Consider the following 25138-nt stretch of genomic DNA (forward strand, 5'->3'; position numbering starts at 1 on the left):
CATAATATGTGGAAAAATAAATCTAATTCCACCAGATTGGCTAAATTCAATATAATTTAAAAATAACTGATTATTATTGTAATAAAAACAATATAGTCCTTAAAATAACAACACAATGTCCTTGTATTCCTCAAATATTGATCTAGATTATATGCATAATTTTCACTTATAATTTCAAATATTAAGTTGCCACATCTTGCATAGGTAATGTATATCATGAGTGAACATAAGCACAATTTTATCATTCACATTTGTCATCATCTTCTTCTGAATCATTCTCTGCGTCTGTTTGATTTTTATAGGCGGGTAGTCTGCACATGCCCGTGCACTTGAGGTCGTTTAGACAGCAGACACATGTTGGCAGCTTCCAGTTCCTAATGCAACTGCAAGCTAGTAGATCTAACAGAACCTGAGGTGCCAGCTGCCCCTCCATCACGTCCACTACCAGTTGCCCTGCTCCGTCGTGTTTTTCCGACTTCCACCCTCTCCCATTTAGACTATGTGTCTGTGCATCTTTCAGAAGACATCTCTTGCTTATAGCGGCTTGATAATTCACGCATTCGGCATGCTTCTTCAGACAGTCCCTGCAACGTGGAAGTTGATGACTGTCTATCTCACCCTTTTTTGCACAGAGTAGGTGATATCTCAAGTCATTCAGATGATGAACTGAAGATTTTGGTGCACACAAAAGCTAGAATTGCTCCAATGTGTCCATTTGTCCTTCAGAAAGATTCCATTCATCTCTGAGCTGCAAACATGTCTCCTGTGTATGTCTGTTGGCAGACGGGATTTTGAATGCACTTACTTTTACTTCTTCCGCAAATGCGCTTACTGTGTCACATCCGGTAAACGTACGGAGACCTATCATAGCTCCACAAACCTTCTCACCAAGAGTTGAAGCTATTTTCCCAATGTGAAGGACTTGCATGCGTATTTTAGTACCACTTTTTTAAAAACAATGTAGCCATGATTCTGTCATGGAATTCCAAACACATAATTAACACCTCGGTGTCATTTGATCTTATTATTGCTACCTCGTTAGCAGCGGGTGCAACATGCCGCAGCAAACGACCATCTGCTTCTTCCTGTGTACCGTTGAGATCGGGCACTTCGTGGCTCCCTTCAGATGTGATTTTGTAGCATTTATCTTCACAGTTCACGAACAGTGTTTTATTCTCGAGTTTTACAAACTACTATAATTTCCTCCATTCGTTAACAAGAAATGCAATGAGTTGTTTTATTCCTTATGTGCCTTAGGAATTTCCTCCACTGTCTGACAATCTGGGAAGGTGAGATGCTGTGTAACTGGTGCCCGAATTCTTCCCCCCTGATGGTCCTTTCCCTGTTCTTAATAGATGCCTCATTGAACGTATCAAACACAACATCAATTCTTTGACACCTATTTCATTCCTGAAAAGCCATGGACAAGACAGACATAGCCACCGCGCCAAAGTTTGATTCCTCTCTTTTTACTCTCTGAACAAGAACCATACCATCAATCAGCGTGGCTGAATTTCCAGGTATTTTCTCAGCTGACGTAACGTTTTTCCTGCAAGTATGTTGCTAAAACAGGTTTGTCTTTCGCTTCTTGTCTTGTAACAACCCAGATTATGTTCTTATTTTGTGCACGCTTCAATTGAGCAACACATTCAGGCATGACTTCGGTACATGTCATCAGTGGCTGAGGCCCAACTTGTTCCCCAGAAACATACATGAACAATTCTTCAGTATTTGTGGTGGTCCATATTCTTTGCTTTTGTTTCTTAATGCTTGGGAGAGGAGCTTTAAAAGGTTGTGGTCCAAACAGCTTGGGCTGCATAGTTATACCGTTGACTCGATGAGTTGTTCCCTTACCAGTAAGAGTCTCTTCCAGCCTATCCGTGTTATCCCATGCTAAGTTAGTGAAGGCATGAGGCAGAATGCTGGCTGGAAGAACAATTTGCTCAATTAAGGTAGTAGCAAGTTTCTGAAGACACAAGGTGGTATCATTCTCTTCCAGTTGTGAGTATGAAATCCCATGACCAAGTCTGTTTATTGTGTGAATGATTTCAACATTGTCAGTGTTTTTACGGCGTATGGGAGCAACAATTTCTTGGGGGGGTTTCTGCTGGCCATTTGTGACTGCATATATAATGTCCTGACTGAATGATTGCATAAGTAAGGCGACCCCTTTTGGATGGCTTTGTGTTTTCTGGATCTCCAGTCAGAAGTCCAAATAGGAACCGTTAAAGGTAATGAGGCAGGTCGTATGACACAACCATGCACGCCTTAACAACGCGGTCGGAACCACGACTGCGTCTTTACTATGCCGGCCTTTACCACGCATGCCTTTACAAAGAATTTTGTTGTAAAAGCATGCCTAGTAAAGGAATATGTGGTAACGACATTCATGGTTGTGTTATGCAACCCCCCTCTTAATAAAAAAAAAACTACCCTGGCCCCCCCTCACCTGCCCTGAGGACTAAAACTAGCACCACCCCTGCAAACCACTCCCCACCCCCCAAAAAAATGACATCAGCCCTCTCCCACCCTGAGCCCTAAAACCCTGCCTCTCTAAAAACTAAAAACTAAAAAAAAAAAAAAACTACCTTGACCCACCTCAAGAAAAAAAAAAACCGTGGCCCCTGTTTAAAAAAAAAAAAAAAAAAAAAAACTACCCTGACCCCCCCATCCAACCTAAAACACCCTCCCCGCCCTGAGCACTCAAAAACCCTTTCCCCTGTATAAAAAAAAAACTACCCTGACCCCCCACCCTAAGCCCTAAATCCACCCCTACCCCTAAAAACTTCCCCCCAAACCCTGCCCAGCCCCACTTACCTCGCTGTGTCCTCTCCCGATCCTTCCTAGGCCGCCCATTTGCACCACTAGATCGCTCTGCCGTAACCACGCATATGCTTGGTTTAGGCATATGCATGGTTAAGGCAGACATGCAGGCAGTGGTCGTTAATGCAAGGGTTGTTCTGCTTCCGTGCTAAGCGTATGCGTGGCTTAGCCCGCGTTGTTTAGGCCGTTCCCCAATCAGGCACTGTAAATGAACCTCTATCAACATCTGATGGATGATACGGCCATGGTGTTGATGTTTGTTTTAAACATTGTTCTTATGTGAGATCATGTTTGATCAATGATCTTGTTCATTTCTGTTGCCTTAACCTTTAAAACTGATCATTCTCTTTTCGAACTCTGGTTTTCTCTTGCAACATCCTGTAGCATGACACTGTCCGGTTGGGCCACTAATTTTTCTTCATTGTCTGGTAATATTTGGAGGCGGTCACCGAACTCGGAGTCCAATGTTCTTTTAATATGCTTCTTGGTTGATTAGTCTGTTCTCTGTATTCATCTGCGTGTCAGGGTTTTAAGCCTTGCAGTCAGTCTTCACACTTAGTACCTCTTTGTTAGGAATAATCGCAGTTCTAATGTATTGAAATAGTTCATTATATGCTTCATCTCATATTTTCGTTGTGATCATCGGTTTGAATGCTATATGCATGATCTTCCTCCTTTGCTTTAACCCTTGTTTAGTTCCTGTAACAAGATGCATGATAATGGGCTTCTGCAGCCACTATGTCCCTGCTTCAAACTGCTAAGGTCTTTCAAACACAATTAATGGTTGCTAACTCTCAAAAGCTTTTGTCAACTCTAAGCTCCATGGCCTTGATTAATTTGTCACATGTTTATGTTCCGCTGTGGCATTTTATCTTTCCACAAAATATACATTCTTCAGTTTAAGCCTTTACTCGTGCACTCACTCATTTCAGCATCATCACTGACACTTGCTTCAGCTTTTTGCTTAATAGGTTATAAGTCTCTCTTCATAGTGAACCGGCTCCTGCACTTCCTGTGGTATAATACTTGGGCAACCGTGTTGCTTTCCACACTTCTCGCAATGTTGAACAGTGGAATGTGATTCCTTACATGAGCTGCCTCGAACAACGTTTTCCATGATGAGCAGTCGTGCGGGCTTGCTAGCGAAATTCCATGTTGGACATTTGACCATAAATGAATTGTACACTTGGGGATCAGAGGGACAGGATGTGCTTGTTTCAGTCTTCATGATGCTGCACAGTCTTTCCCACCAGCTCTGGAAAAAGAAATGAATTAAAGCATTTATAAATTTTACTTGGTGTACTTATAATTATAATTAGTATTATAATTTTCAATGTATGTAATTACATTTACTGTAATTGTAATTTTTTATACTAAAATTCACAATAATAAAAATGATGTAAAATATTCCATTTACATCAAGGTGTCTTGGGAGTGGAGTGATAACTCACAAAAGGTAAAGACTTATGAATTGCTATCACATATTTTCCATCTCTAGGTGCCCATACTTTGCCAATAAATCAAATTAGAACCCATCCCCCCAAGTGGTATCGATAGCGCAGATATGCAACCTCATGTCTAAAATGGAGGCGAGGATTCATTTTGCGCTAATACATAGCTGGAAATGCAACACAACACAATAGTGAGCGGGAGCAGGTGATTGCTCTGGCTTAATGTGCTCTTGCAGTAGGATTTTTTTTTTTCCCCAGATTATTCTTAAGTATGTGAGCGGGCGTAATCTTGGTATTAATAATTCTGTGTCAAAAATTAACGCAGCATTGCTGAAATTACTGTGGCGTAATTGAAATTCTGCTCAGGCCTACACAAGTGGAGGAAAGCACAGAGGGTGGAGGGGCAAAAGCAACACGCGGGCCAGGGGGGAGAAGCAGCATGGACTGGGTGGGGAAGAAGTACATGAGAGAGAGCACAACCGGAGCAAGCAGGGGAGAAGCACATGAGCGACAGAGAGCAACGCTGAGTGTAACTGGAAGAGAGAAGTACATGAGAGATAAAGCTGGAAAACACATGCATTCTCATGGAGTGCTTACCCCAAAAGAAAACTGTAGTGCTTGGAAAAACAAGCATTGGAGGAACACAAGTAATGTGTACACCATCGAGGGGAGGGACAAAAACAAGAGGAGGAAGAAAAGCCCACACAAGTTAACGAAAAGCATGCAATGAGATTGACACTAATTCCAACCCATGGTAAGCAGTGGGCGGGCTCTAAGCCCATTGTAAGCGGACAGTGGGTCTTTCGGCAACAGACAGCTTGCACTGAATGGTAGGCGAGACCTAAAAACGTTGCGCCATAACATTCATAGACAAAGAAAAGTATCACGTGCTGCTAAATAAGGCGTGGCGACAAATCTGTCTGGCGTAAATTAGGTCAAACTGATTCCACCTTCTTTCAGATTACCTCTGAATCAGTCCTGCTCTGGAAGATCACTGTGATGCGAAGGGCGGGTTTCAAGAGACAACACAAAAGAACTTGTGTTTGGGCTGCCCAGCGCTCCAAGGGCTGCACTGCAAAACTATTGGAAAGTGGCAGACAAAGGCCGCCCAGCCAGCCATAAAGGGATAGTTGCATCTCTTCGATTAGTTGAGGGAGAGCGAGCAGTAGTAATACCAGCTCTCTATGTAGCCTATTGCAGTTGTTCACCTTTTGAACTCTGCAGCCACCTTTAAGTCACAACTTACACGGGGAACCCCTAAACCATGCCTGTGGTTTGTACCTCAGCAATAAGACACGAACTACTCACACTAGATTACTCTCCTCTGCAACCACGTGTTTAAATATGAGAAGGACTACACTCTAGTGTAAGACCCAAAAATGTGAATCCTAGCTCCTAGCAGGAGGGGTGGACAGAAGTGGCCAATGGATTGACACTGGCCTCACAGGACCGCAGTCGAGCTGGATATGGACAAAGTCGGGGACCATGAAAGCTCTTTGTGTCAAACGGTGATGAAAATAGGGAATGCATCAAAGTTTCAGAATCAGATACTGGTTATGCCTGAGGATGCTGCCTACTCGGAAGTGGTACCCTTGCTGGAAGTATTTCTGTTCTGCTGAACGGTTCAGGCATGTTCCCTTTCCATTACCAGAAGTTTAGGTGCCTGGAGTCTGCAAGTGCCTGACCATGTAAGGGGGACAGTCCAGCCAGGAAGGGACGTTTCGGTAGTTTACCTGTGTACACATGCATGGATCACTCGGCCTTATTTCTAGAAAATAATGAGCAAATTAGTTTTGTTTTTAGTCGGAAGCTGGTGGCTCGGTCAGGTTGGATAGTGTTTGAATGCGAATAGTTGTTCTGCGTTTCCACAAAGGTTCTGTCCTGAATTAGCAATCAGCTTCCGACCCAAAAACTTTTTTTAAATGCTTATTTTTTAAATATACCTTTTGCGACTTTATTAATGCATGTATCAAAGAAGGCATTAAGCAGCAGCTGCAAAACTTTTACAAGAAAACGATAATATAATATGTTTATAATCTTTATCTTGTGAGAGGGGTGGGGCTATGGGCGATGACAGGGACAGAGGAGGAGTGCACAGCACTCCCCTCGGTGCGCATGCATGTTTGGCCAGCCGTCTCGGGCCGGTCTAACACATATGCACACTATGCTTTCTTCAACCTGGCACTGTGTTGCTGGGTTGGAGATAGCAGGCCCAGACTCTCACTCTGCCTCGGAGCGTCCAGGCTGGGCATTCCGTCCAATCCTAACAATGCTTTCATGCTGCCAGCAGCATGAAAGCAGCGTTGGGATTGGATGCAGGGCAGGCTGGGAGCCTGTGTCTGCAGTAGAGGACCGAGGAACGTATTTTTTATTATATGTTTTTTGTGTGTGTTACTTACAAATGTGCAACAACACGTGTTGTCGCACATTTGAAGACCCTCTGTGAAGGTTGCCTGGTCACCTCTCTGTTTATTGCTATTTTTGATTACTTACGTGGTACTAATGAGGCGGGTCCAATGCTTGGACAATCTTAAGTGTAAAAATGACAAAATAATGCAGTGATACAATTACAAAATGGGGCGCATTACGCCGCATAATTTTGGGTTTTCTTGCCGCATAATTTACTCAACCATGTAGCATAATGTGGCCCTCCCCTGCTGTATAATTCCAGTGGCCCTGGCCCTGCTTTGGGGTGACGCACAGATTTGTGTAACTGGTGCCTCCGAGTCATTGTGTGCAGGGTGGTCTCAGTTTACCTGCCCCCAGGAGTGTAATCTATTCTGGAGGTGTAACACGAGCTCTGGGACAGTGGACTGTGCGATTCACTTATAATCTGAAACTGCGTCTTCCTAAATACCGTCTATGTTGCTACCTCGTGGTGTCTGGTGGCAGCTGGCACGTCACGGTGGGTAATGTAATGTGCCTTGGTGACTTGGCCCTTTGCCTCATGCATGTCAACATTTCGACACTAAAAAGAGGGACATTTTGAAAAATAAGTCGGAAGTTTATTTCCCCCGTTGGACTGCATTGAAACGCAGGCCATTTTAAGCAGGGGAGTGTTATTACAAAAATGTGAAAACCCGGGAGTCTCCCGTCTGAATCGGGACAGCTGGCATGCATGCTCATGAGGCATAAAAAAGATAGTATTATCGAAGCCGGGCAGCTTATTGCACTTCAGAAGCGCTCGCCAGCAACAGGAAATTAATTTTAAGGAGTTTATTTGTCTAATGGCCCGCACAGCGCTGCACCCGTGCGTGTGCGCCTTGAGCCGCGCTGCGAGGCGCTGATAAGACCTGAGCGGAAAGTTGGGGGCGTTTGTTAATATTTCACGGCTCCTGGTTATTATTGAGCCCAGTCTAAGGGGGGGTGCAGGGCTGTCCGAGGACACTCAGGGCGCTAGGACCTGGAAGGAGCCCTCCCCGCCCCCGGAGGGCCGCCCTGTGCCACCCCGAGTGCCCGCCCCCGCCGCGGCGTGCGGTAATACCTCTGACACCACGGCGAGCGCCTAACCCTCTGCCGCTCTCTCTCTCGCCTTCTAGGAGCTCTCCTCGGCGCGGAGATGGGGCGCTGCTGAGACTCGGCGGTGGAGGTTTGGAGGTGCCAGCTGCGGGGGGGACCAGCCATGGCTACCGCCAAGAAGGGTAAGTTCACATGTCAGCGCATGCACGTGTGTTTCTCAAGTGCACGTTTGTTATAGACGGGGCTTTAAGTGGGCCGGGTCCTGCCGGTGCGCAGTTCTTTAATATAAAAAAAAAGCAGGTGCTAGGTCCGTATCGGGCTCTCCATTGTTGTCCTCAGGGTAAAAAAAAACAAAAAAAACTGTTAACGCTGCTGCGGTATCACCCTGCGCTGCCTTGGAAGTAACTTTAAAGAGACTCCTAGTTTTTCACAGTCTCATTCTAGAATCAGGAATTTTCAATATTTTATATATTACAACGCAGCCGTTCTTGTTGCTTATTTGTTATACAACAAACACCATTTGACAAAGCCAATAGGCCTGGCTTGTTGTAGGCGTAATATGGCTTGGTGTTATATGGATGCAATGGCACAAGTTTTTAGCTTAGGTGTTTTTAAGCTACGACCTTAATTAAATCGACCACACCCCTTTGAGACAACCGTCCTCCCCGCCCCCCCCCCGTTTTTCATCCCACTTAAAGCCCTGATAGTGAACACGCGCCACCTCTTTTCAGAAAGGAGAATGTGTACGAAAATGTTAGATCATGTTGTATACACGTCACGGCAGTGAAATTAAATGCACCCCAAATACACGTTATGTGGGGACACCTGCTTGGAACGGGCACGTACGCATGGTGGTCCTGTGCCATGTTCTTACCACAGCCTCACGGATTACATGTTGTAAATTAATGGCTTCACATAAAAAGCATCTGTGGCGCAATGGGCAGAGCTGCTAAGTTTGAAACTGGGCAACCATGTCCGAGTCTCGGCGTCGGCTCGACATCCTGTGATTCTGGGCAAATCATTTAATTTCCCCGGGCTTAAAACAACAAAAAAAAGAATGTTCCCTTGGGTAATGCAACAGGCGCCCGTGTAAAGCGCCGAATACCGGTAAATAAAACTGCAGGAAAAAACGTGGAGGCTTTCCAATGCCATTTTTTTCTAATTACACACACATTTGTGGCATTGCAGTAAACGACCGACACTGATGTGCAAACTACTGCTTCGTACAAAGCTTCATTTAAAGTCAGCACATGAAGTGGTCGTTAATGGTTGAGAATGACTTACTTCTTTGTCCCTTTATTTGGAACAAGTGACTTTTAAATGTGCAGTCTTTCATTAGTACAGTGCAAAGTTGAAAATCCAGGGCATTACAAGAGTAACATCGTGGGAAAACACTGCTTACTGCCTCATGCGGGTTTCAGTGACCTAACCGAGGAAAACTCGGATGCCTTCTCGGTGTCCTTCCGTTTCAAGTATTTAACATATTTTGTCTCCATGTTCTAGTAAAATTACCTTTTTTGACGTTTATACTCGAAAAGGGACCCCGATGTATATACCATGTATGGAGACCCCTTCTTGAGGGCGTGACGTGCCTCGCGACCAGTGGTAATACATATCACATGACACTCCGGGGATCTGCATACATGTCGTTGTCAGTACATATAACACGCGACCCCACAGAAAGTTCCTGCGCGTCGGATGTAGGTCTCCATGGGATGTCAGTTCTTGCAATAGTTACGTCTCCCCCTGGAGTTGCTGTATTTCTGTTGCCACTTCTCCGCCTCTCCATCCTCGGATGCAGGTTCTCGGGTACCTCTCGGCTTCCTCCCGCACCTGCCGCCCCAGCTGCTGCTCGAGGCGCCGCTCCAGGCGCTGCGCACATTCATTTTCTCAAGTCTGTTGGAAAAGCAATTATCAGGCGCCCCGGATGCTGCGGGGTCGTAAAACCGTACACAACGTGCAAAGACGGCAGCGAGCCGCGCTGTCGGGTAATGGCCGCTGTAATTTTCGCTAAGTGGGCTCAGCTAATTAGTTCTTTGTGCTTCTGGGCGCTCGGTGCCGCAGAGTGGCTGCGTGCTTTTAGAGTAGTTCTATTTGGGGTGGTTTGTGGCCTTTTGAGGGTTGGAACGCACACCGAGTGTACCACATCCTCAAAGAGCATGGCGACTGCCCCCTAGTGCCCCCCACAGGCTTGTCACCTTAGTGCAGGTGGCATGTCCTGTTTGAGACCTGTTCAGTGCCCCCCATCCCGTCATCCCTGATCCCTAAAGTGGTGCATGCATAACAATGGGGTTAACCTGCGGGGTCTGATCCTGCGCTGTCCAAACACAGCGCCTTAAAGCTATTGAGGGACACTAGGCGCTTCTTAAAATCTAGCCGCTCATTCATGAAGCACAGCTGCCAGTTGATAGCGTCCTTCAGGGGTCGCCTTCTTCCAAGTGCAGCTTTAGTCACCAGCAGGGGGCATGCTGGGACTTGGAGTTTTAGGTTCTTACATCAGAGTATGGGCCTACGAGTCCCAGAATGCAAAATAATGATTAAAAAAAAAAGACTGCTGCTTAGCAACGTGGCACACAGATTGGGTGTGGGGGGGGGGGGGAAGGATAGAGCACCTTTATTGCCTTATTTCTGAGAGCTTTTGTACTGCCGAGCTCTGAAAATATTGTTTACAAGCCGTGCAAATGCTTCAGCGTAAGTTTCATTCAGGGGTCTCCTGTGCAGTGAGACCGAGGGAGGGGCAGGCAGCTTAACAATAAACAGGCCTTCTTGCCAGGGTGCCTCCTCGCCTAAAGAAATGCATATATGCACAACTGGTTAATCTGCAAATGTAAAGGGGGCTTGGGAGCAGGTACTGGTTTATTTGATCGAAGAGCGTACTTTTCATGGCCGTTAAATAAAAATAAACCATTACCTACAGTCTGGGTATTACTAAAACCTATATTTTGGAAGGACCCTCTTATCTGAAACCTTTTTGCACATTTAGTAGCAGTCTGTCCTATACTGAGTGTAATGCAAGTTTAACATGATGACTTACGTTTTCTAAGTGCTTCCTGTCACAGGCTGGGCCTTCCTAGCACTGACAATACACAAGCCACAGTTCTCCTCCTTTGCACCAACCAAGATTTCATTCTGTGGCTTTCTGGTTACACACAGACCTCCAGTGCATTAACTAATATAGGTTTCATAATACACAATAGTGCACATAAATCCGTGAGTTGTTATATATGTAGCTAGCTGACGGAGAATATTTAGTTTTTTTAGCCACACCTTTGACCCCGCCCCCACACTCATTGACCCCACCCCTAATGCGTGCAGCATCACAGTTCCCATGCACTTTGACCGCTGTCTACAAGTACATTAAATGTGGTGTTGGGCTGTCTCCAATGATCGACTAAACAGCCATAACGTAGCATCGGGGCAGTGGCACAGCAAATAAAATAAGTCGTGCCCAGGATCGCACACCGTGTGGAAGTTCGTAACAGGAAATTAGGCTTTTGGCTTTCCAGCCGACAGCGCTGCCCTCCAGTAGGCCACATTTCCTTTAATTGATGGCCACCGTCGACACTACCACACACTGTGTCCACTGTACCACTCAGTGGCCATGCTACCACACCCAGTGCCCACGCTACCACACCCTGCATCCACTCTACCGCTCAGTGTCTATGCTACCATATCCCGCTTCCACTTTACCACTGTGTCCACACTACCACACCCAGCGTCCACGCTACCACAACCAACTTCCACGCTATCACACCTCAGGTTCCACACCTCTGCTCCCAGCATCCATGCTACCGCACCTCAGGTTCCACGCTGCCACCACACTCAGCTTCCACGCTGCCACACATCAGGTTCCATGGTACCACACCCAGCGTCCACACTAATACTCCGCGTCCAGGCTGCCACACCCTGCGTCCAGGCTGCCACACTCTGCATCACGCTGTCACACCCAGCGTCCATGCTACCACACAGTGTCAATGCTTCTATACCCAGCGTCCATGCTACCACACCTCGGGTTCCACGCTACCACACCTTGCGTCCACGCTACCACACCGTGTGCCTAGCTTTTACTCCCAGCATCCATGCTACCACATCTCAGGTTCCACGCTGCCACATCCAGCATCCATGCTACTACACCCTGCGTCCACGCTACCACACCCAGCTTCCACGCTACCACACGTCAGATTCCACACCTCCGCTCCCAGCGTCAACGCTAGCGCACCTCTGGTTACACGCTACCACACCCAGCTTCCACGCTACCACACTTCAGGTTCCACGCTGCCACATCTCGGGTTCCCCAGTCCCACACCCAGCTTTTACACTGCCACTCTATGCGTCCACGCTGCTACACCCTGCGTCCACGCTACAACACCCTGCTTCTACGCTACCACTCCCAGCATCCACACTGGCACATCATGCGTCCACACTATCACTCCGTGTCCACGCTGCCACACCCTGCATCCACGCTGTCACGCCCAGCACCCACACTACCACATCATGCGTCCACGCTGCTACTCACAGCGTCCACATTACCACACCCAACGTCCATGCTACCATGCGTTCACACTACCATGCCCAGCTTCCATGCCTTCGCTCCCATGCCTTCGCTCCCAGCCTCCCCCAGTGTCCACGCCTCTGCTCCCAGTGTCCACCCTACCACACCCAGTGTCCACGCTACCCAAATGGATTTTGGAATTGAAAAAGTGCAGATCTTGCAGTGGTGAACAACAGACTGCTTGGGAAAAGTATATCCATTAGCCCAGGGGTCTGCAGCCTTCTCTATACTAAGAGCTACTTATGTTCCTTCAAAGTAACTATGAGCTACAATAATACATTATGAGTGTTAACCATAATGACGGCTTCATAAATGGTCCATTAGTGCCCACTGCATGCAGGATTACCAGCAGTGACCACTGTGTGCCACAGGCAAGGACAGTAGCAATAATGCCAAAAAAGCTTTATCAGTTTTACATCTGACTCCCTGTACGTGTCACAGCAGTCATCCATGCAATGCCCCCTGGCACCTACGAAAGAACATCAGTGATGAGAGCACGCAACGCAGCATGAATTACCAGCCTCAAAGTATTTTTTATATATTCATACAATTCAACCAAACGAAAGCTTTTCACTTACTAAGTTGTGCCACACATAGGGTACCTACTCAGAGGTAGCTGGAGAGCGACCAGTAGCTCCTGAGCCACTCGTTGCAGAACCTTGCATTAGCCTATGGCTCCCTGGTGCTGTTGTTAAATGTTGCTAAATCTAAAGCAGGACTCTGTGTGGAAGGTGTCAGGATAAGCACAATGCAATAGAGATAATTTAGACCCATTACATTTGCTGTTCCGTTGTGGCTATCTCACTGTGCCGGCCCTGTGTTGGGCACCCTGATCTGTCAGCAATGAATACATTGGCGTCACATCAACATCACCATGCCCACAGAGCCTACCCTTTCCGTCTCAGCCTTATGTGCACCACATCAGTCTCCAGCTCTCTCGTCGTTCGTCCACTGCGCACAAATTAATCCGATACTTGTGCTCAAGGTCTTTTTGGAATCTGTTGCTACCTTTGCATTCACTGCCTTTTCTGAAACTGCATTGCTGCATCTCTCGGTAAAGAAGCTCTGTTCTTCTGAGCCCCCCTCCAGTAAGTTGTCTTCCGGGGGCACACCTCCTCAGCCATCAGTATTTTCCTGAGGTAGTTAAAGGTCTCCATAGAAACTACCCCCTCGCATCCAGATTGTACATATCTGACTCCGAGCATCTGGTCCTCCTATTCCCAAGGAAGATCTTGCTTCATGTTGGATACAGTCCTGACTGTTCTCTCTATTCAGTGTTTTTGCTTTTGGTGACTTGGCCTCTACACCCGTAAAGAAAACTCTGGGACCTCACCTTTTGAACACTGATGCTCCCCTGACATGTGACACTGTTCAAGAACTTCAGGATTTTGCGACGAGAGTCCCCACTTTAAGTTGGTTCGTAAGTTGTGACCTGTTGTTTCTCCATCCATATAGCTTTATTTGGCTTGACTCCTTTCTGTTTACAACACATGTTGTAGAGTTCATTTGACAATCTTTCAAATTCAGCCATCTGTTGATATTCCTAAAGATGGTGGCGTAGTGTGCGCTGTACAGATGTCCTCATCGTGGAGCGAAGTGCATCGCTCATAGTGCTGGTCACTTCCAAGGTTCTTCGGTGCGCTCCTCACCCACGCTGACAAAGCACTGCACAACACCGGACCAGAATACCTCAATAGATGACTCTCCTTCTACACCCCGGCCCGACATCTCTGCTCCGCTGACCTCGCCCTTGCAGCCGTCCCACGCATCCGCAGAACTACAACCGTCGTAGATCATTCTCTCACCCAAAACTTGGAACACCCTTCCTAGCCACCTGCGTCAGACCAAAGACCTCCTTGCCTTCAGGAAACTTCTCAAGACCTGGCTGTTCGAGCAGTAGCAGCACCTCCCCCCCACCTTCTCCCCGCTCCCCTATTCAGCGCCTTGAGACCCTCACGGGGGAGTAGTGCACTTTACAAATCCCTGATTGAGTGTCCTGCCCCTTCTCTGTTTGCACATGGGATGTAGAATTCCTAACAATAAGGGGGCAGTAGCGGGCCATGGGCCTTAGGGACTTGGATGGGTTTGTGAGCCTTAAATAAAATCTTAAGATCCATGTATGCATCTCATACCACTGCTAGGATATTTCAAGATCTGGTGGGACATTGCAAGATCTGTGGGTATTTTGGAGCTAAGAGTGGCCACTGTGTTCTCCCAAATATTTATCCCTTGTGTTCATATCTCCCCCCCGTGTTCTAGTCCAAATTCAAGATAACATTGGCAGCCACGAGGTGTACCAGGGTGCAAGTGTGCACTTCATTTAGGCCTCATGCAGTTTTTTTTCGGTTAATCCAAAGGCAGCTAAAGTTGTCTCACCAGTCTCGTGTAATGAAAAGTAAATAAATAATAAAAATACTAACATATATAGCGAGTCTTTGGATCAGCTCTCTTCATCGGTGTGTTTTGGTGCCATTAAATGTTGGCTTCCTCCCACCACGTCTTAAAACATGGGTCAGTGGGTCACCCCACTTCACTGATTGTGTTTGTTGCACTTAGTGACCGCATTTTTCCTGACCCCATGTTCGCTTCCCCCTAAAAAGTGCACTTCAGTGCCAGGACTGGTGGGGGCAGTGTTACTTTCACAATCATTTCCCCCCCTTTAACATTTTTTTTTTTTCATTTTTATTATCCCTGTGTGTTCAAACTATAATTTCAGGTCACTGTAATGAAAGCCAGTAGTACCCTTCCTTTGCATCAGTAGGAATCATATTTCCCTGTGATGTTTATTATAACTAAAAGGAAAAAAAAAAATCTATAGCCGGTCCAAGCACACCTACCTGCTCGGAAGCACTCATATGCTGGCAATAAAAATCATATTAAAAAAAATATATATAATTTTTAAAAGATCAATGTCTGCCTCGTTTAGGTGGCAGCATTTTCTTTTTGTTTTTGTGACATGTTTTCTATACAGTCTTAAAAAAAAAAATACACCAGCTTGCCGAGTCCAGACCTCTGCTTGACTTTTGTAATTACAGGAGGGCGGTTGCACAGGTCTCTCGTGCAGTGCCTAGAGGCATTGAAGTCTGCTGAGAGCCCTAGCAGTTCATCACAGTCAGACATTAGTAACAGAGTGAGAGTCCGAAGGCTCAATCTATGCCCATAACTATCCTGGAGCCCGGCATCCTGTAAGCTTGTTGTCTGCACATTCGTCAACAGCTGAGACTTTCTGGGAATTTCGCCAATCCAATCAAGAAAGTCTCACCATGGACTTACTGCCCAACCGTAAAGTATTGAACCTATTTTCAGAGAGTAGCCCACGGTTAGTTTCTTTAAAGTTATGCAGAAGCTCAAACATTCACCGAAAAATACATTTTGCGGTGTCAGTAATGCGCTGCCCTAAGAGTTGGCCTATGATACGTCGTGTTTTTTTTTTTTTTTTTTTTTATAAATATTTATTTATTTTGACCAGCTTTTGGAAAGCAAATGGAAATAACGGTTTCCAGTGCTGTTCAGTAAGTATTTTGATGATGTGCACTAATGCATTTAACCACCAGAAGCGCACACCAGTAACATAATTTCCGATTTAAGGGACAAAAAGAAAAACAAAATAACCTATTAGCCCCAAGGTCTTATATGCTGGAATTCTGTTGTCAAAGAATGTAGTCTGAGCAACTCATGTGGGCATTAACTACTGTTAATCGCTCACCCTGCAATAACTGGCTGGAGCCGCGTGTGAGAGCCCGGATGAGAAGTATGTAATAGAAAGCCGTTCTTGCCCTGCAGGTGAGGGCAGTAAGGCTGTTCGCATCCCCTACAGCAGTCCTGAGCGGTGAGTTCGGTTTGTGGGGACAAACCGCTTCTCCCTGTCGCTGCACCAGCCCGGCTCCAGTTCTTTTTCATCATAAGTTGATTTGTCTGTTCTATGGTTGATGTTCCCAACATGAGATGGTGCCATGGATTTCTATCCACCCCTGTAGGGTCCACAAGGACTTGCTTGCCTAGCAAGTAAGCGGAGAAGTATCCTGGGAGTACTTTTGAGAAGTCAATGGGTGTCCAAGTCTCCTGCAAAGTCAATGGGGTCCAAGCATGTGTAGAGAGCAGAGCAAAGGATTGCCAGAGAAGATTGACTGGAAGGATGGGGATGCACAGAGAATGCCTTACTTTTTACTGGCTTTATTTTTACTATACAGCACACCTGAGGCATGGCACCGACCCTGTTTAGCAGTGGGAACCCTCCGACTAGTTGTAGACTCCTCCTTGAGGATCCTGGTTCTTGGCCGATCCTGGGTCTTTGGTACCATTTGTGGGCATCAGGCAGTGGCTGGTAGAGAATTCTTACAGGGATTTCAATCCGGAACTCCCCAGTGCAGAGCTTGAACACGTCAAGGATCTGTTCTGTCACATTCTACCAGATGAGATGTGTGTGGACATACTACTTGGCTGTGTGCTCAGAGTTTACTATGTCTACCAACCAGGTTTAAAGGGGACTCTGACTCCCTCTTCCTGGGCCTGCCCTCAACAACCGTGGTAAAATGTGAAAACTTCAGCCAAGAGACAAGGGATCTAATACACCTGAGGAAGACCCGAATGGGCTAGGAAAGGGCCGAAACATGTTGGTATAGGCAAAATGGGACATAGGACATTAATATCCTGAAAACTGCCCCTCGATGTGTAAGATGTGACATACAAAGTGTTACTTTTTACTGATGGCATTCTTTTTTTTTTCCTGGAAAACCTGGCCAAGTCCACTCAAGCTCTCATAACTAAGAGGCTTCTCTGCTTTGTCCAGCGTTCGTGTTAATTACATGAAGTTGTTAAGGATCCCAGTTGCGAAACTGACCTCAAGCATGCAATCCTACCTTCAAACTTTAGGTTTTAATGTACACAGACAAACCCTTGAATTACCTGGGGATATGGCTACTGACATGATGCAACACCCTACATAATTGTAATATACTCTCTTTAAATACTTGTATCACTGGGAAAGGCTTGATTATTCTTGGAGCAGTAGAATTAACAGCACTAAAATGAACTTTCTCCCTCGGATATTGTATGTGTCAATTCTTCATTGGTCCTTTTCCAAACCAACCCTACAAGAAATACAATTCTAATCTGTTCATCTTCGTATAGGCAACTCCTAGAATTGCAGTAGCCACTGTTTTAAGAGCTACTCACTGTATAAGGGCGACCCAGAGTCGCCATAGAGTGAATGCACTTGCTGAAGACAGAGACTTGGCTAGCAATAAAGTACACAGTTTATGCTATTCCACTGCAGTATTTGCTGTGGCTGCTTTCACATCCGAGGCCATGCAAGGAGGCTCTCCCTTTTTCTATACTCCTCTTACCTGAGTACTGGAAGGGCCTGATTTGTAGGCAGGGGAATTGCCTACTTTTTGCCCCCAAACCTCCCTCCCATTGACACATGACCTCGGCTTCTGTTTCTGTAGATTGCCTTACTTATTTGACAATGGAGCCCTAAAAACAGAGAGGGCTTGTAAAGCATCTTGCACTGATATGTTGGAGTGTGTGCCAGACGAGGGATACAGTGATTCTCATTTGGTGGCTTTGCTTACAGGCCTGTTCCTCGCAAAAGATATCATGGTAATCGCTCTCCCACTCCAGCCAGCGGTGATCCCTCTTGGCCATCAAGGGAAGATGGGGTGTACCCCATGCATTCTCCTATGGGACTTCTTATTATAGCCTGCTGCCGAGGGCTATATTGGTTGTTAAAGGCCCTGAACCAGAGTTTAAGGCCCAAGCCGCAGGGGAGGGCTTGCAACGAGGGAGAGGACCTTTAATAGCCGGTGTAGCAGAGGCAGACGGCCTATACGGCTAATAGAACATTCCACCCACTAAGGGTAGAATATTCTGAATTAAGAGGGGAAGAAACAAAGAGACAAACATTGGAATGTTGGCGCTTCGGGCTTTTACCTGCCATTGAAAACCCAAAGCTACTCGATCGTCTTCAGTGGAGCTCTCAACTTACCAATGTTGTTATATGGATTAAAATACACATTTACGCAAAGGAAAAACTTACTGCACTTCTAGCAGATAAAATCAACAAACTTATAAAGACTTGAAAACCATTCAGATCTTCTATAAAGACCCAGGTTGGGGATTAGCAAATGACACAATGTGTCCCTGATTTATTGAGAGAGTTGGTTTCATAGATTGTCTGGCTCCTTGGAACATGATCATACTGGGCGCGAATAAACGCCCGAGTTTCACGCAGTGAAAACATTTCTGTCATCAATGACTCTTCCTCACGTGCTTTCCCATTGGTTTCTTCTTTTTCTTTTTCTATTGCTCAGCAACATTACACTGCACCCCTATCGAATGTTAACATTGTATTGTAAAACCTCTAAATAAAGCATGGGGAAAAAGAAAAAAAAAATGAATATGAAGTGACATTTCTGCAAGTATTTATAGCGACACTTGTTTAAAACATCCAAGCAAGACACAAAAGCAGTTGGTTAATGGTGTAGTGTTTTTTCTTTTCTTTACATGTTTTTATTAGGTTAATGCAAAGTTAACAGAGCACCCTTAACATATTACAACCCCCCACCCGCCACCACGGTACATTGCATCCTTTATTCATGAAGTAAATGGGGTTCAATTTGTTGCAACACAGTAGCATCCTAAAACATCTGGCACCTCCATAGTTCCAGCCAGGGCTCCCCCTGATGTCCACACCATGTACTCCACCCAGGAGGAAAAAGGCAGCGGGTACCACTCAAGTAGGCGCCCCTCATTCAGTTAAGTGCTGAGCTCCAGCCTCCCCAAAGTGTCTCCTATTTCTGTTCACAACCCCTGCTTCGATACATTTCATTTTCCATTATTCTACAGTGACCCCTGCCATCCACCCAGGGTTATCTTGTGTACTTGTAATATTGCATTGGAAAAACTTCGAGGATTAGGTATGTCTTTGAGGTGTTTTGTGAAATGAAGAATCTAGGTTACCTTCACTGGATGTGACAGCAACATGAAGATGTGTTCTGCTTAAGGTTTTCCTATGTGCTGCCCTGTTGTGCATTTGTGTTACTCTTGGATAGTTCCTCCAGCACTCCGGACTAGTGCCACTTAGGTTCTATGAAAGCTAAGAGTGATGATGAGTGATCTTAGCAGGTGTGCTCGGGCCCACAGCTGGCAGAGTCGTGGTTGGTGGACCATTGCCGGTTATTTGAGGGAAAGCTAAAAATGCCTCCGTGCAGCAGGGGTTCGTAAGCTCCAGTTGTTACCTGGATTTGATGCAGAGTTGGACATCTTAACTGGCAACATCCAGTTTTACTGCTTTGCTAGGTTTCCTTCAGTGTTTTGTGTTTTCTTCCCGAATCACCACTTACTTTCAGTCCTGGTTTGTGTTTCAATAGCGTGAAACTAGCTGAAAGGCAGCATGGGGTTGTATAGGGTCATAGGCGAAGGTACAAAGTTTTTGGAGGAGTAGCTAGGTTCCAAGGGTGAACATGAAAAGTGGACTGTTACTTCATCATGATGGAATGTTTGTTTTAAAGAGGTGTGTCATCAGCTATTCTCTAAATTGGAGCTGGGTTAATGAAGTCCTGAAGGATGCGGAGGTGTCTTTCCAGATCCTGGGTGCATAAATGGAGAAGGGATGTTGCCTTGCGTTTTTTTTTGTTTCTCGTGGACTTCATCTCTAGTCAGATGGTGTCCTGGCTGCAGGTGCACAGAGAGCTGCTGGATATGGGGGACTTACCAGCCAGATATGCAGGGGTGCCGACCTTGACGGCTTTGAAGATAATGCTGCTAGTTCTTACCATGGTGAGGGCTGGAAAGCGGAGATCCATCAGAGCGTGGGTGATGCAATTATCTTCTTCATGCCAGTGATGAGGCATTCTTTAGAGTGCAGGATGCCCTTAGGGGAGGGGTGGGGGCAGTCTGGAGTGTGGGAGACTGAATTGAGATTCTAGGCATTGAATTGCAGTTCTAAAATCAATTTCTGGGAGATTTGTAACACTTACCTACATAGATAGACTTGGTAACAGGCAGTATTGGTTTTCTTGGAAATGTATTCCTTGGGTGAAGAGACTTGTGTCCGGGGAGATTCAGTGTGACTTTTCATTTGATGAAAGTTGCAGTTCGAATCCATCCAGGTTCTTGACGTTGTTCTATATTCTTACGTCTGCCCTACCCCTCATTGTCAACTCCCACAGGAGTCTCGCCTCGCGCTGCACCCTCCTTTCCATTCACCCTCCACTCACCCTCACCTTCCTCTCCGTTCACCCTCATACTTGACTTCTATTTGCTCTCCTTTAAGTGGAGCTCATCTTGTGAGTTGCTTAGACAGGGGCAGCCATCGTGGAATGGGTTGTCCCGACTGGGGCTCACACATTATGGCGACTGTTTCTAACTAAGGCTTGGACTTGAGATCAGACTAAAATATAAGAAACAATCCTGCTGGATTGAAAAAATAAAAAAAGGATTCGTTTTTGTATATGTGTGAATGAAGTAAATGAAATTAGTGTGCAATGATTGAGGGTATTTTGTGGTATAAAATAGTCCCTCATGCATTGCACTACAAGCAGTGCATAGGAGGTGGAACGATAATGAAACAGCCAATAGTAGAGACAGTAATACTCCTCTAGTTTGTCCACTTTATGTATTGTTGATAATACGTCTTGCAGACGTCTGAGCTTTCAAGACAGACCTAAAAATATTAAATGCACCATTAAATGATGTAGAAATGATACATTCTATTAACACAGTCTAGTCTAAGAAGGGCCTCTGTCCAAATGACCGGTCTAGAATTTATGTAAATAAAACATTTGACTCCTGATTTGAAATTCAACTTTTGGCATTCTTTCTAGAATTCGGGATAAAGACAGTCTGAGGCTTGCCTATGGGGTTGTTCGGTTCCGAGATCAAAGATACATTGGAATTAAATGAAATCTTAACTAAGCTGGCGCTAGGGCGAATGGGTGACTTCAATTCCTGGCGTCGTGGGACATGGTTTACACCATAATCGTTCTCCTTAGACCTATTGCGTAGCCTTGGTTTTACGCTTCCCTTGATCCCACCCTCCTGTTTTAAGAGATTGGTACGGCCATCAATGTGTTCATGTTTGGCTGCAATAAAGTGTGGATTGTTCTAAATAAACAATAAGCAGATACAGAATGGATTGAGGATAGTAAATTTTTTTTTACTATCAAAATCACGTCCCTCGCGAGGCTGAAATTGGTTTAGTAGACAAAGGGCCTTTGAAACATAATGTCTCTAAACTGAAAGATCTGAGGACTCCCTCAGCCCTGCTAGCCAGGGTCCTTCTCAAAATTCATAATGCGACCGCCTCTCTTGAATCACGCGCAGATACCGGGGACGTACTATGGCTATTGAAACCTATTCAGAAAAAAACTGCGTTGCTTACATGTACAACTCTCAGCCATCTAACTTTGAATAAATGAACCCTGTTTTGAAACTTTAAAGACATTCAAACCTGCCACAGGGACTCTGCAAATACAATATATTTGGTACTTCCATAGTACTTGATAGTAGGAATTTAATAGCTGTCAAGTGAACCATCCATGCTCCTCACCAGAGCATCATTATGCATATAACTCTACGCTCTAAAGGTTTAGGCTGCCTGTCTGCCATTATGAACATCACATTTAAGGTAATTTCCATGGTTGGATCAGTCCAGGAAAATTTAAAAGGGCTTTACTAAAGCATTTTGTTACCCTGTTCATACTTTTTGGTCTTTTGGCATTTAGCGAGGAACAAGCATCATTCAATAATAGCCTCTGAGGAGACTTAGAGGTGCAGAGCATAACTGCTTCAATGTGGTGTGGGGCATAACTGCTTCAATGTGGTGTGGGGCATAACTGCTTCAATGTGGTGTGGGGCATAACTGCTTCAATGTGGTGTGGGGCATAACTGCTTCAATGTGGTGTGGCGCATAACTGCTTCAATGTGGTGTGGCGCATAACCCTTCAGTGTGGTGCGGAGCATAGTCACTTTGGTGTGGTACATTTTCTTACCCTGTTCATAATTGTTGGCCTTTTGGCATTTAATGAGGAACAAGCATCATTCAAATATGGCCTCTGAGGGGACTGAGGTGTGGAGCATTACCCTTCATTTGTGGTGTTGAGCATAACTGCTTCAGAGTAGGGAGGAGTACAACCCCTTCTGTGTGGAGCAGAGCATAACTGCTTCAATGTGGTGTGGAGCATAATCCTTCAATGTGGTGTGGAGCATAGCCACTTTGGTGTGATGCAGAGCATAACACCTTCAGTGTGGTGCAAAGCTTAATCCTTGCAATGTAGGTGTGGAGCATAACACCTTTGGTGTGGGGCATAACACATTTTGTGTGGTGTGGAGCAGAACACCTTTGGTGTGGAGCATAGCCTCTTCAGTGTGATGTGGAGCATAGCCCCTTTGGTTTGGTGCGGAGCATAGCCCCTTTGGTGTGGTGCGGAGCATAGCCCCTTCAGTGTGGTGCAGAGTAGAAAATGCTGGGTTAAGGGCCGATGATTCTGATCTACAAGTTTGCAGCTCCTTTTCCGCCCTAGAGGGCACCATTCACAATACTGCTTCTCTTTGGGCATGCAAGAAGCGTGCAGAGATACACAAGAGTGCACCGCTTGTTGCCCCTCCACCAGATCCTTGCATCGTCAGACTTACCTTAGTTTTTTTTATCAGGTGCCTTAGTGGAGGCTGCAGCAGGGAAGGTATGTGGTGTTTTTTGCCATCAATGTAGTAGTCTCTTTGCTCTGCCATTTAACCTACTTGGCTGCCATCTTGTCTCCCCTCCTTGCTCCCATGTTTCCTTTCCTTGCTCTAGTTTCTCCTACTTGCGCTAGTCTTAGATAATTCTCTCATGCATCTATACACTCAATATTTTAATACTCTAAGCACTATTGTGCTCGCTTGCAAGAAACTGGCAGGAAGCGCACAACATATGGGGGTTTATTACAACTTTGGAGGAGGTGTTAATCCGTCCCAAATGTGACGGATATACCACCAGCCGTATTACGAGTTCCATAGGATATAATGGACTCGTAATACGGCTGGTGGTATATCCGTCACTTTACCGTCACTTTTGGGACGGATTAACACCTCCTCCAAAGTTGTAATAACTCCCATAGTGCCTTAAGTCTACCTTGACATAAGCACTGTGGATTAAATGTCCTCTAGGCACTTCTATTACTAATTACATCATACTGTTAGCGCTGCATCAAATTCTCCTATGTGAACCTTGAGAACATTAGAAATTTGAGTTGCCGCTGGGACAATATTTCTTAAAAAACGGTCTGAGCTCACACAACAGTGGTTCTGTTACATAACATGGTCTTCTCCATTTAGTAAATTTTCTGAGAGAGAAAACGCCAAGAGCACCCCAGTATATATCCCCTCTGGGGGTAGAAGATGTTTTGGTTTACCATCTGTTGCTTTTGTCTCTTCCCTAGTTACAGCCCCCTAAAGAAAAAGTTTATTATCTGAGACATTAGGAAGAAACATGATCACCTTGGGCTCATTCAGAAGCTGCCACCAAGCCCTGCCTTTGTCTCTTGGAAGACACTGCACGTCTCCACTTCAAAAACACCCGTGATGCTTTCTCAGGAGGCAAACAATGAAGGCATCTTTCAGAGAAAATTATACCATTTTGTGCCACGTAGCTGGGCCTTAATTGCCTTGAACGCTTGCACCTGTGACTAATTCTTAATTAGGTGACTAATTTAAAACAGAAACTGAAGTCATAATCATGTTTGGTACATCGTCCTTGGCAGGTTGCATGAGCCTCGACCAGCATCTTCCTAGAACGTTATGGCAAGGATGCGGACAGTCCAGAGACGGGTGACCAAAATTGTGCCTCGTTTAAACCAGTAGGTCCAAGGCAGATTTAAGTGTGTGTGTGTGTGTGTGTGTGTGTGGAGTACTGCACCAGTAGCATTAGCATGGTTCCACTCCTGTCCAGTGAGGGTGTCCCGTAAACGAATTAAATCCTAGTTTGCGTCAATCAATCAAGTACTTGTAAAGCATGGCTATTCACCTGTTAGGGTCTCAAGGTGCTAGTGGTGGGAGCAGTAAGTTAAAGTCTGAGGGGATCAGGTGAAGAGCCGAGTTTTTAGGTCCTTTCTGAATTGAGAAAGCGTGGGAGATCTTCTGAGGAGGATCTGGATGGAGTTCCAGGTCTTGGCTGCGTATTTGGATTTCCATGACCTATCTGAGCATGCTTCTGATGCATGGTCGCTTGGTATCCTGAAAATAAGCATGGGTACAGCTTCCTGGGCCTAAATTAGATATCCTTGCATGATGTGCTGAATACATTGCAAGAGTGTGATGTGTCCCTTTGAGTTAGTTGTGAGATCCCTTAAGCGCACTTGGAGGCGCGACAAAGATTTTGAGAAAATGTGTTTTCTCTAATGTCTTTTAAAAACTTCTGCCTCCTCTAACACAGCGGTTGGACCTGCCTACACCCAACAGAGAGAGAGTGGTAGGGCCTGCCTACACCCAGCAGAGAGTGGTAGGGCCTGCCTACACCCAGCAGAGAGTGGTAGGGCCTGCCTACACCCAGCAGAGAGTGGTAGGGCCTGCCTACACCCAGCAGAGAGTGGTAGGGCCTGCCTACACCCAGCAGAGAGTGGTAGGGCCTGCCTACACCCAGCAGAGAGTGGTAGGGCCTGCCTACACCCAGCAGAGAGTGGTAGGGCCTGCCTACACCCAGCAGAGAGTGGTAGGGCCTGCCTACACCCAGCAGAGAGTGGTAGGGCCTGCCTACACCCAGCAGAGAGTGGTAGGGCCTGCCTACACCCAGCAGAGAGTGGTAGGGCCTGCCTACACCCAGCAGAGAGTGGTAGGGCCTGCCTACACCCAGCAGAGAGTGGTAGTACCCACCTCC

At 45.9% G+C, this 25138-nt stretch overlaps 1 protein-coding gene across 3 annotated transcripts in view; it reads left to right on the plus strand.

Moving 5' to 3' along the window:
* ADISSP (adipose secreted signaling protein) overlaps nt 1–25138 on the plus strand; it is a 309465-nt gene that overhangs the window by 118018 nt on the left and 166309 nt on the right. For 2 of the 3 annotated variants that reach the window (XM_069205193.1, XM_069205201.1), the window contains one exon: nt 7814–7915. The exons of the other annotated variant lie outside the window; for it this stretch is intronic. In XM_069205193.1, the coding sequence (XP_069061294.1) occupies nt 7897–7915 (19 nt within the window). In that variant the 5' untranslated portion in view covers nt 7814–7896. The remainder of the gene's footprint in view (nt 1–7813; nt 7916–25138) is intronic. 3 annotated transcript variants of the gene reach the window in all.

This window comes from Pleurodeles waltl, chromosome 1_2, assembly GCF_031143425.1.
Source record: "Pleurodeles waltl isolate 20211129_DDA chromosome 1_2, aPleWal1.hap1.20221129, whole genome shotgun sequence".
Lineage (NCBI taxonomy): Eukaryota > Metazoa > Chordata > Amphibia > Caudata > Salamandridae > Pleurodeles > Pleurodeles waltl.